Source organism: Sardina pilchardus, chromosome 2, assembly GCF_963854185.1.
Source record: "Sardina pilchardus chromosome 2, fSarPil1.1, whole genome shotgun sequence".
Taxonomy (NCBI): domain Eukaryota; kingdom Metazoa; phylum Chordata; class Actinopteri; order Clupeiformes; family Clupeidae; genus Sardina; species Sardina pilchardus.
Genome location: NC_084995.1, coordinates 4,407,839 through 4,421,252, shown reverse-complemented (window position 1 = coordinate 4,421,252; position 13,414 = coordinate 4,407,839). Strand labels below are relative to the sequence as shown.

Here is a 13,414-nt window from a genome sequence, read left to right as displayed (position 1 = left end):
GTAACTGGAAGGTTGCTGGTTCGAGCCCAACTCCTCCTTAACCTGTGAAAGTTCTTGAATTTCCCTTGGGAATCCCTTGGGAATTAAGTATCTATCTACTGTATCTATGTGTCCTTGAGCAAGACACTGATGCGGTTATGTCCCAGATACGCCGGTTTGCACCTTGCATGGCAGCCTCCGCCATCAGAGTGTGATAATGTAAAGTGCTTTGGGTGTTTGCAGAAGCTGATAAAAGCACTATATAAATGCAGTCCATTTACCATTTACCAGCTCTTGGTGATTAGAGTGGCTAAGACAAGGGTTGTACAGTAGAACCAAGTGTCCTGCACTTTCCTTAAGAATGGACAGCATGCATGCAGTTGTGATGCTGATAGATGTCTTAACAATGCAGGGATGGAACATGATCTGGACGACACAGCCTATTTGTAATACAGCAACAATAAGTGCAACATGGCAAATATTACAAAAACATTCAGAAAGTCTAGGAGTAATGGCCATATAAATTATAAATGTCCAAATGTTTAAAATTTCCATCCCTAATGTACTAAATATCTAATATTCATTTTTAAAATCTTATATTGTATGAACATACATCATCACAAACTAGAGAAAACCTGAAATTTGACCTCGACTGACCTTTTGGCCCCCATAAAGACATACCATGAAATCTATTGTTTTTGACCTTTTGACCTTGAAATTTTAACTTCTAGCATGGTTGCCAACTTTAAAAAAAATAATAAAAAAAGAATGTCATGAAAATAGAGCCCCCCCAAAAAGGCCAACCATAAAATCTATTGTTTTTGACCTTTTGACTTTCAAATTTGACCTTAAATTATGAATATGATTTTGGCAACCGCTGGATTCTGGAACTTCAGAGCCCTCTAATAACTTCTAGCATGGTTGCCAACTTTTAACAAAAAATGCCATCAAAAGTGTTTTTTTTAAGCACATTTCCTGGTGTTGGCCTGCCGACTACTTACAACACAGTACAGTAGGGGTTCTAACGGACTTTCACAGGGTTTAACCAGTTCCACCAATCAGAGCCATCATTGTGGGATTGTGGGTGATGAAGTGCTTATAGGGAGGGAAAGTAATCTAATCGCCATCTGGTGGTTGCGTTCCTAGAGGCTAGCGGGAGTGGATGGGATTTTCTTTTAGAAAAAAATATATCTCTGCCCACGATGGGAAGTTAGTTAAATGCCTTCAATATGCTATGCATGTAGGTCAGATTGCTTCTAGTGGTCATACTTTATTTTTTAGGATCAGTTTAATTGTTTTGAGTTTGTTTGTAACATGGTGATAACGAACTACAGTAGCTAGCTACAGTAGCATTTGACGTCACCAGTTTGGGCGCTTCATCTCCAACTGATCCAAAGGACAATTTGCTTAACTGGCTTATCATATTTTTTTAATAACAGAGAGCGATGTAAACCGTGTGGTAATTACCTTTATGTTGGGATAACTTGTGTTGTGCTCCTACTCACACAAGAGCTGGCAGCAAGTGTGATCGTCTACTAACTAACCAACTAGCTAACAGGCTAATAAACAAACCATGCTAGGTGAGTAACGTCGTGGAAGGGTATCACGTCACTTGAAGTTGTAGTCCATTTATGAAATGAAACGAGCAATTACGTTTTTTTTTTTTTAAAAATAAGGCGAAAGAGGGTCTGATATTTTCACAGTTAGTAGATTATTACAGTATGCAGACTGAAAAATATTTTTGGTGGATAAGATCGCTGGTATAGCTGCGTAGTAAATTTATTTATTTGAAAAGTCGGTCTATGGGACTTAACATTGGAGCTGCTCTTCGATAGGAACGCAACCGCTTGGGGCGCTGGTTTTCACTTTCCCTCCCTATACAAGACATCGCGAATAAAATACAATAGGGCTCGGGAACACGCCTTGCATTCTAGGAATATAGCCGCCATGTTGGTAGCGATTAGAGATTCTTTTCCTCTTACGATCGTGGGTTGTGCTGTTACACCCCACCACAGAGCAACATACGACCAAGAAGGCAAAAACGAAGTAACAGGAACACACTAATAGGTGGGAGTAAATACATAGTAATCCATAGTAAACTAAGGAGTGAGGCTGCCAATATGGCTGTGCCCGCGAAGTTTTCACGTCATGATCCCGAGCCCTATTCTCTCAAAACAAGGTTACCCAGCAAGCAAATAATGTTCTGCTAACTTTAAGTAACGTTAGCTTTTGGTTCCCCTATGGTTTGTTTTTCAGCAACCTACTAATAACGTTTAGAGAACGTTATCTCCAGGTTGTCAAAACAAATAACGTTCCCCTAACGTTTTTACAACTAAAAAAAGAAACGTTATATTTTGGTTGAATCCCAGCAAGCAAATTACGTTAGTCGTTGGTTCTCCTGTGGTTAGTTTATCAGTAACCTTATACCCTGGAGAGAACGTTAGCTCCAGGTTATCAAAGTTCCCCGAACGTTATTACAACTAAAAAAAACCCCGTTATATTCTGGTTGCATTTCTCTTTTCACACAACGTTGCTACTTAGTTGTTTTTTGGTATCATATCGGTATTTTCTGGTTATGTGCGTGGGGTTGATTATTGTTGATGAAAATCGCCCCAGAGTTTCTATGAGTTCCCAATTGAACACGGCCAGCAGCCACACTGCAACTTAGTCAGAATAATTTGTTGCAAAATGGACATGTAGGCCTATTCTATTCTTCCCCCCTCTGTTGGATTGATATAGGCCGACCAGAGCCAGCCCGTCTAGCTAAGAAGGGGTCAGCGCGAGAAGAGTACTTCCATCATCTCGGGTCCGTGAAAAAAAACAGCTGTGGTGTGTTGGTGTGTTAGCAGACTCAACCTCGCTAACTTTAAGACATTTGGATAACACAGATAAAGTTACTCACGTAGGCTACTGGCTGTATGGTATCGATCACATTCTTCACATCGTTCTCCATGCACTTGTTCACAGTCAACAGGCTTTTAAAAAATACTGTAGCCTACAGGGTAAACCGGGTGGAAGAGCTAACTAGCCATAGTCCCAGGCAGGCACAACGATTTCATGCTAACTGCAAATCTGAGGAATAGTGTTGGATAAATCCATTATCGATTAGAGTGGCACCTGAAATGCATTCATGTTTTTAAAGCTTTATTTGTTATGAAAATATGGTGATGAGGACTCCAACGAATTCTTTCTCAAACGTTGAGACTGCATCTTAAACAGCACAATGTTCCCGGGGGAGAATTGTTTTCTATTAACACGTAGTCCAAGTTATAGCCCTATTAGGCTACTGTGTTACACTCAGCCTATCCCACAATTCCCAGTCCCAATTAAAACAAATTAAACCAAAATCCATCATAATTCTGAACCGAGGACTTTTAATGGAATACGATGCAATAAAAGCAGCCTAGATGTGTTAGGCTAGTGCCTGCTCTGCTGATGTTTTGATCTGACTAATCGTTTATTATAGGAAAAAAGACACCGTAGACAAGAAAGTATTAGACATAACCGCATTTAAATATTTAGCTGACCCATATGGCAGTTAACGGGTCGTATTCGGCGCAATTCAGCAAGCAGCTAACGGTAGGCTAAGTGAAAAAATAGCCTATACGTGTAGTGAAATGTCAATGCCTTAATCATCAGAGACGGTCGCTCTCCCAGGTCACAGATAATCTATTGTCGCAGACGGAGTGTAGCCTACAGCGGAGCCGTGTCTGGATATGTCACGATAAATCCACATATTTTTTTCCCCTTTACACTTTGTTGCTGGGAGGTTAGGGGAATGTTAATGCAACCAAATATTGTAAGGTTCCCTAATAGGCCAGTCAATCTAGCTCAAAAAAGGGCCAAAACTTAAACTAATTGCAATAGTAATGGTTCATACTTTTTTATTGATCCTTAAACCCTCCTGCATCACATATTAAAAATCTACCCATTTATATTTAGTGGAACATACTTTTATCCAAGGTCAAAGGTAGCAATTTCCAATGCATTTTGCCATTGGGATTTACTACAGGTGAAATGGGTACATTTTTAAACTATAGATATCAAATTGAAACTTTCACAGTTGTTTACTCACATTAAGGCAAATCTTTTTTTGTATTGCAAGTTTTCTGAAATGTGATGTTTAGATATGCAAATGAGACAATTTTTACTTAAATATGCAATAATTTGCATATATTTCTAGAAAACTAAATCTGAACAATAGGTACAGTCAACTTCAAAATAATTGCTGCATTTTGCTTCTATATGATGGAAGTATCGCAAGTCATATGCCAAGTCACATAAGGAAGATATTGACCTTTAGACAACATATCAAGTGAGTTGGCATGCACTGAGATACTTCCATCATACCATATCATTGACAATCATTTGTTCTATACTTCCATTGAAACGCATTGATTTTGACTTGACTTGATTTCCTCATTTCTGAAGTGATATGAAGTAATATCTAATATTCCCTTTGCATAGGCTTTTGGTATCCAATATAGAAGCAAAATGCAGCAATCATTTTGAAGCTGACTGTACCTATTGTTCAGATTTAGTTTTCTAGAAATATATGCAAATTATTGCATATTTAAGTAAAACTGGTCTCATTTGCATATCTAAACATCACATTTCAGAAAACTTGCAATACAAAAAATCTTTGCCTTAATGTGAGTAAACAACTGTGAAAGTTACAATTTGATATCTATAGTTTAAAATTTTACCCATATCACCAGTAGTAAATTCCAATGGCAAAATGCATTGGAAATTGCTACCTTTGACATTGAAAAAAAGTATGTTCCACTAAATATAAATGGGTAGATTTTTTATATGTTAATTAGATATAGCCTACCTAGGGATCACAAAAAACTTGGAATGATTACTATTGCAATTAGTTATGGGTCAAACGCTAGATTGACTGGCCTATAAAGGGTAGGAGAAGGTTCTGCTAACCAAAATAAATAACCAGAAAAAAACGTTGTATTTTCGTCAAGAAAACTTTCCTGGGGAACCTTGTGGCAACTTTCGCAACTTTCAGGCAACGTTCCCCTAACCAGGAAAAAAACGTTCTAAAAACGTTCTCCTAACCAGAAATTGTTAGCTGGGTAGTGCCCCATGAACTTTTGGCGTCTGTATGAGCATACAATCCCTTAGTCACATCGTAGCTGGTTTTAAGTCTACCATGGACGGTTACGATGTTATAGCAGAGTATATATGAGCTTTAAAAAGACTTAGCTTGCCAGTTGTCAATGGAGAAATTGTATTGGATTTTTACTTCCGGACAAGGCTGTGGGCGGGACTGTCGAGCTTCGGTGCTTCAGTTTTCGCCAGTTTTGACACTCTAACTTGGGTAAGTTACAATTCAGCGGCCACAAAAGGCACTGTTAGCCCACACTGTTTTTTATATGTATAAGTTACTTCTGCTAATGTTAGCCAGCTAATGTAAACGCTATATGTGCAGCTAACGTCACAATCATGTTTTCATATTTTCCTCTGCTGTGAGGATCCGCTGTTCACGGAGTGACCATGCAGTGGCATGAAGTTAGCCTCGATGTACAGTGTTCTTATTTAGGACGTCAGGTGTCAAGCATCAGGTCTCAGGAAAACCTTTTATCAACTTTATGGAGCTGCATAGCATAGAGAAAGTTGGTAGCTAGCGATAATTAACCGAATTAACTGAAATATTTGTTTGTAGTGAAGAGGTCCCGTTCCAATGACCAAAAAACTAGCGAGCGTGACAAATACATACCAGTCAGTTCGAGAATATGCTACTAATTTTCTGTGGTGTTCAACCATAATAACGTAGCACTAACATAACAACGAACCATTCTGTCTGTAATGGCATTCATAATTCAAACGGCAACACTAATCTAGCCAGCTTTGGAAACTAGGTCTGCATACCCCGGTTGGCAGAATCGATATCCAGCTTAACTAACTTAACTAGCTGAGTATACAGACACATCAGCTGTCGTTTGGATAGCTAAATTAGCTATACCCTAAGATCAATCGTTATTCGCTTAAGCACTAAGGAAATATGAACTGTTGTTGTGTAGCAGCTATTGCATTAGTGTCATAACAGCTAAAGTTAGCGCTAGCTTTAAGCTCATACACAGTTGCCATTAAAGCAACACCATGTAGTTTTGGGGTCCGGGTACGAACCGGTACGAACCAAAGAACTACAAAATTCGACTGCTTTACGGCATAGGCTACACTTCCCCCACCACTTCCTCAAATTCCGTGCGAGCGTTGAAAAGACAGTTGATGCCTTATAAACATGAGCTACGTGATCTTTTGGCGTTTGAAAAAAATAAAACCCATGAAATTATATTCATATGATGATATGCTGAAATGTAGGCTATGCTATAGGCTAGGCTACCTGGAATATACATTTCACACGCAAGGCAGGCAGTCCGAGTTTGCCCAAGAGGTGAGAACTCCTCCTGCAGAATTCGGCTTGTCAACAAAAGCACGTGTATCCTAGCTCTGTCATCTAGTGTCATCATGCTGCCAACCAAACTGCACGGGAGCTGGTTATGCTAGTTATAGCTCAACGTGTAAATCTACCACCTACTGACCAAACAATTATCTTGAAAAACAAAGTTATCACGTGTAAGATTCTGTCATCATATTATAAGAGCTCTGCCTCTCAAAACATTTTGGGCGTGCAAATATATGCCACTATGGACGTGAACACCATAGCATACAATATCTGGTGACCATCAAATTTTTTTTTATGTTATAAAGACACTAAAAATGACCACCCTAGATTAGGCCACGCTATTGCTCATAAATATCGTAATCGGGTTTTTTTCTAATAAGTAATTCTAATAAGACCAACAATTACCAACATTATCCCAATACTGAGAACGTGCACAGACCTGAGCTGAAAGCCTAGTTTTACAAATGTATCACATAACTGGTATCGTAGTACCACATAATTTAATATTTAATGTGCAGCCTCAATATGTCTAGCCTATATTGTAGCCTACGCTATGTCTAACTTGCTTCTGGTGTAACCGTGACAGATTTTACGACATAAGTAGAAGAAATTACCGTTTCCCAACTGTAGGGGGACCCCGAGAGCAAAACTTACATGGTGTTGCTTTAACGTTATCCATATTATACATGAGCGAATTAGCTAGCGACAAAGACGTAAAGATCCATGACCTCCGCTTCAAACACCGCCGTTACGTCATCCGGAGAAATCTTCCTTGGGCGCCGCTATTAAAAGTATTACGGTTTCCCATACGTTAATTTACTACGACGTCACAATAACATAATTTAACGAAAAATTCTTCCGGGTGGCTAAAGCGAAGCGTTCTCACTATTAAACAACAATTTCCATATAATTTAACCAGGCCCTGGGAGGTCGAGAAAACGGAGTAAATGGTTTGAGTGAATTATTTTCTTGTTGCTGGGTGTTTAGTGATGTTTGCAGCACTAGGGGAGATATACCTTTAAGAACACGGGGGACTTATGGGATGGGAAGCTAGATGGTCAGGGTGATTGTACGCACGTTATGCATGAACATAATAAATATCCCGGAGTTACACAGCTATTTGAGACATGTTGTTGTCATCTGTGAGAGCCAGGACAGGATTATTACATGTGTCCTAACCGGACATGATGCAAGCGAACATTAGCATAAAATCCTTCTAATCGGAGTGTCCTGACTGCAGGCATGCAATGTTTTGAGAGAACTTTTGTCAGACGCCCGGTTTCTCTTTCTGTGTTGGGACAAGATTCAGATCGCCAACAGGTAAACTGACTTAAGAACAGACGTGGTGAAAATTCAGACAGATGAGGGAATAAACTCAGAAGATTGTATGAATGCTGTAGCCTACCTTTGTCACATGTTGTAAAGGAGCCCCATGCAGCCTACTATTGAGTAGTTATTTTAGTCACTGTTGTTTTGTGACTTTGTAACACATTGTCACAATGTGTTAGGCTATGGTAGATGTTTTTTTTCCCTGTCATCCAATTAAAAAGGCAAGGATCGTTTTCTGTCGCTCGGATTGGATGGCAGTGACCTTTTTCACGGTGAAATATGGATAGGGCTCAAACTACACTTGCGGCAATGATGAAACCAATGTGGTACACACATCAATCACCCATCACCTGTAGCCTGCAAATGCAACAATGTTTTTGTACAGTTCTCACTATGTATTGACACTGTTGAACAGCAATAGCCTGGAAAACCAGCGCCAACTGCTGGACGGCAAAATGTTTTGCCTGCATTTGGGTCTGGCCTCGGACCATTGAACATTTTGAAAACACTGCCCTGAATCTGGCAGATGGCAACTAAACCAATCACAACGCAGAGATGTGTTTTGAATCAACGCGGGCGGGGCAGAGGGCTCTGGGGCGGGGTTTTGAGGGAGCGTTGGCCTATAGGCACAGACACGGTTTGAAAGACAACGGTTGTGCTCATCAACAATGTTCCGTTGTATCCATTCATCGAGGCCAGACTAAATTAGACATCCAATCCATTTAGGCTGGTTTATCAGGCTAGAACAGCAAGCCAGACTCGCCAGGACAATGAGCACCTTGCCCTTGCTCATTGACTTTAGACAGGTGAAATTGACGAGTGACAGCTAAACAGAAAGATAGCCTACTTAGTCTCTCGTAGCCTACAGCAAGTCATAGCCAATATAAAAGCTATCTTAAACGATATACCGTATTGGCTAACACAAACACATGCCCATTCACTCGTTAAACTTACAGGCTACATTAACATCATTAACAATAGCATTAAGGTTAATCATTTCAGTGTGGTAGATAACGTAAACTTGAAGACTAATACATCGACAAAGTGTATTGACTTTACAGCTACGTAAAGAATACAGGTTAAGTAAACACAGAAAAAGTACCAATGCTGGCGTGGGGAAAATCAAGGCAAACTATATGGCTCGGGGATCCGATGTTTCTTCTAGCTAGGCTACTTCTTTTTCTAGGCAACTAGTTACAGAAATCTAAACACATTTTATGTACCATATGGTTTAATGACAAAACAAAGGTTCATTGAAAATGCCTTCATGAATATATTTTATTATGGATCAAGTTTTACACATGAAACTGAAGTCTTGCCTCTCACTCATTTTGTTGACGGCCGCTTACCCTCCTCACCTACCCCACAGTCTCCGCTGATATGTTTCCGATAAAACCCTACTGAATTTGCTGAATATCTGGCGGCGTAACAGTAAACACAACAGGTTTTCGTCATGTAACTGTCGTCACAACACGTTTTCGTTAAGTACTTGATCAACAACAATGTTTTAACTACGTTTACAGTAGCTGTTTACAGTAGTAGATCAGTGGAAGCCACTCGCGTTCTGCCACCCAGAAGTACCTGTGCCTCAGCTATGAGGGCCGAGGTGCGGTGAAATGGCGTCATCTGGTGGTCATACAATACACCCGCTAGTAGGCCCGAAGTGCAGGAGAAGTGTCTGATTATTGAAACACACCGTCCATCATTTGGCAGTGCACTTTATTTGTTGTGTCATGCTGCCATCTAGTGGTCATGGAATATTTAACACCCATTTTTTACCGTTTTTTAAGCTGCGCCTTGACATTCTGCTTAAAGTCGTTTGGGTGATCCATGTAATAAATTGTGTGTTTTTTTTCATACTTCGTTACTTCATGAATGGTGATGTATTATTAAGGTACCATTTTGAATGTCATTACTTTGACATTTAAGAAATAACGGCTGCCATTTTCTGACGCCAGGTCAATGGGGAATTCCATTGAACATGGGTCACGGATGTAATGTTTTTGTTCTCCCTTAAGTTTCTCCACGTTGCGTCAATACAATTTTGAAATTCTTGCTGTATATATGACGGACAAAAATGTAGGTTATTATCAAAGTGAAATGGTTGCTGGCATATGTCAGCGGCGTTTGTTTCAGCACATAATTGACGTTTTCATTTGAAATGTTCAATCGGAATCAATGGGAGTCAATGGGGAACTGTAATACTCTTAATAGCGGCGCCCAAGGAAGATTTCTCCGGATGACGTGACGGCGGTGCTTCAAACCCTTCTGACTAAAGCTGATGATACACGGGAAACGGACAACTGGCAGTAAGAGCAAAGATTGACAGACATTGGCAGCTGTCACTTTTGAATTGGCATGAGCATTTTTCCACTCGAGTAAGAGATGTTACTCTGTAATCTTTATCATCCAACGTTACATAAAACCAAATCAAGTAAACAACTTACTTTCTAGTTGTTAAAATGTGCCACAAATTTCATAACCAATCATATTGCCATCAACTTATGATGTGACATTTATGAGGAAGTTTTCATTAATGAAATCAGTTGGCAGAGATGTTAGACTGAACATCATCAGTATGCCGGTACCAAAATTAGAACTGCCTGAATGCAAAGGGTCAAGGGTCCTCCTCTCTGCCACTGATGTAAGGCAGTGGTTCCCAAACTTTTCCCCCCACGACCACCTTCTGCATCCTGACTTGCCTTGCGTACCCCCATCAACCGACACATTAAAAAGTAACACATTCTATAGGCTCTGTGCACAAACGTTTTTAGTACTGCCGATAGATTTCCGGTGTGTTCGAACCTGCAGCTATTGCTATGGTAATTCGTGTCTACACGGACCCAGTTGAGTGTTGCACCTAGCGAATCAACACGTTACGATAAAGAAGGATTTGAGCATGTTGAAATTTTAATTTTTGGGAAAACAAGATATTCCGTGTCTTAGTGAATATTTAAGGAACAGAATAAAACAGAAGATGCCTTTTCAATATAGTTAACGCTCCACCTCCACCAGAAGTCAAACGGGGGTACTAAGTGACTTTAGTGCACCGAGCCTATTGATGTATTCTAGGCGTCATGTAATAAGCAGTCTTTTTTAAAAGAAAACATTACATTACATTTAGCAGACACTAAATGCAGACTCTGCAGGCACAGTTTAATGTTTCCATTATGATCATTATGATCTGATTCTAAATTGATTATTTATTCATGAATTATTTACTAAAGTGAATTTTTAACACCTCCGCCATAGCCCTAGAAGCAGGGCCGACGGCAGCTATTTTCAAATTGTATTACTAATTCTAGGAAGTTCAGCATTCAACTGAAGGCTATTTGAAGGGAATGGATGCATACGAAGTGGGTTGTGCTGGCATTAAGGAATAAGGCTCCATCTACAGACATGACATCTGAAAAATATATAATGAAGATTACTAGTGATGAGAGTTGTGGATTAGGGGATACGTTCTTCTAGGAATCCAAAATAATGGATGTTTGTGATATGAGCACAACAAAATTGGAGGATGATGTTAATGTTAAATAATGTCACAACATAAATAGTATCATCCCATCAAAAATGTATTGCTGTAGAATGACCTAACATTTGTATCAGTCTTAATCCCAGTTGTGTTTTTGATTTTGTTTTGCTATGTTTTTGCACAGATGAGAAGGACAACTCGACTTGGCGCACCTAGATCCTGGCCCTGCCGCCCCATTTTCCTACCCTTTCATCTTAAAGCCCTATCCGGCTGATTATTCTGTTTCACTGGTTTATGGTCCTCTCCCCCTAACTGATGTGGCCTCCTTTGGATAACTTCAGGATCAGCAGTATTGCAGTCTGACGTCTGTAATGAAGATAATATTTACAGTCCTATACTATGTCAACTCTACACTGGCATTCATGAATGGCTACTTTTTTAGTGAAAGAAATGCATCTGACAATCTTGCTCTTGAGACACATGAAGGATCTCACTCAGAGAGTCACAGTTTTCCTTTGAAGGCAGTTAATGAATGAGAAGTGGAATGTGCTGACATTAAGGAATAAGGCTCCACCTACAGACATGACTTCTGAAAAAATATAGAATTAAGATTACTAGTGATGAGTGTTGTGGATTAGGGGATACGTTCTTCTAGGAATCCAAAATAATGGATGATTATGATATGACCACAACCGAATCTGAAGATGATTATGGGCCTGGAAACAAGGTGATTGCAGGGGATAGGATTTGCTCTGGTACTATGGGAGAAAGGCAAAAGAAGGAGAACGAGACACTGAAAGAAAGCGATCAGTGTGAAAATGAGTCTATCTCTGTTGCCACAATAATCTCTCCTGGCTGCTGCAGAAACGGACAAATTACGTTATTTCCTCAGACTCTGGGTCCATCTAAGGAGGGGTCTGTGATAGAGGAGAAGGAGGTGGAGGATGGTAAACAGGATGAGGCCACAGCAGAAGGAAAGAAGCTTACTTGTAGCAATTTGCAGCTACTCTGTGTGCCTTATGGGGGTGCAAGGCCCAAAGAGCCACTCAGCCTGCAAATATCTCAGCCCATATTTGAACAGGTTCAAAATGAGATTTCTACTGACAAAACGGAGAGTCTTGATGATCAAAATCTAGCCAATTGTGGGGCTGAGCTACCTTTACCGTATAGAATAAAAGGCCTGGGTGACTTTGGTGTTGTCAGACTGAATGATGAAAACCGCAATCCCTCTCCAAGGCTTTTTGTGCCATTTGAGAGTCCAGATTATAATTTCAAAGCTGGACAGCAGGAGGCTGTCTCCAGGAAGTCCCTTGGAGATGTGGCACCAGTATGGGTGCCTGATTCAAAGGCTCCAATCTGTATGAAGTGTGAGATCAAGTTCACGTTCACCAAAAGGAGGCACCACTGCCGAGCCTGTGGCAAGGTATGTTGCTGCACCAATTGGGGTCATTGCTTAGTTTGCACGTCAGTACTTTTTCTTCTTCCAGAAAAAAAAGAAAAAGATTGAGAATTCTATAGCATAAATAACTGTATGTATGACATCATGTTATAAACATTCTTACACATTCACTTTTTTTTGCCACATTGCGGCTTGTCTATTGACGTCCATTCATTTAGTGTGTATTTTTCCAATTGTCCAAAATTGTGAAAAATGGCATTTTCATTTTGGTGCCATTTTTACAGGTCAGTTTTTACCAGATTAATCCAGCTATGGCCTTGAAACTGCACAATTACCCATGAAAAGCAGATATTCTTAATATGTTTTGAGCAGTGTATATTTCCAGAAAAAGTACATATCTTGTCCCAGAAGCAAAATGAAAGCTTTATGAAACATCTAAAACATGGTCTGGAATATTTTGAATTTTTTCAATCAGATTATTTGATCTTGTACCAAAAAAAAAAAAATATAAAGCCTTGAGATAGGAAAATTGCCTTAAAGTGTAACTCTGGCGAAAATTGAAAAAAACATGTTTTTCTGAATGAATATCAACTAAGACGTGGAAGAAGTATTCCACTCAAAACAGCACCAAACCTCATCAGAAGCTTGCTCTACAGATGGTACGGGTTGGGAATGCTCCTTTCTTTGCCGCACATCGGGAATCCCGAAGGTTCAGCAATTGTAATTAAAACTGCAACCGCAAGGGGGCAACATAAGACCGCCCTAATAACATGCAGGTTTGGCTCATGCCGGAAAAACACAATAAAACCCA

General features: G+C 39.8%; 1 protein-coding gene across 2 annotated transcripts in view; it reads left to right on the top strand.

Moving 5' to 3' along the window:
• The first annotated feature begins 5,243 nt into the window (after window positions 1-5,243).
• LOC134060366 (zinc finger FYVE domain-containing protein 9-like) overlaps window positions 5,244-13,414 on the top strand; it is a 75,041-nt gene continuing 66,870 nt past the window's right edge. The window contains exons 1-2 of one of the 2 annotated variants that reach the window (XM_062517057.1): window positions 5,244-5,311; window positions 11,389-12,627. In XM_062517057.1, coding sequence (XP_062373041.1) covers window positions 11,872-12,627 — 756 coding nt within the window. In that variant the 5' untranslated portion in view covers window positions 5,244-5,311; window positions 11,389-11,871. Of the gene's footprint in view, window positions 5,312-11,275; window positions 12,628-13,414 lie in introns of those variants that run through there. The other variant, XM_062517064.1, reaches the window with a different exon arrangement.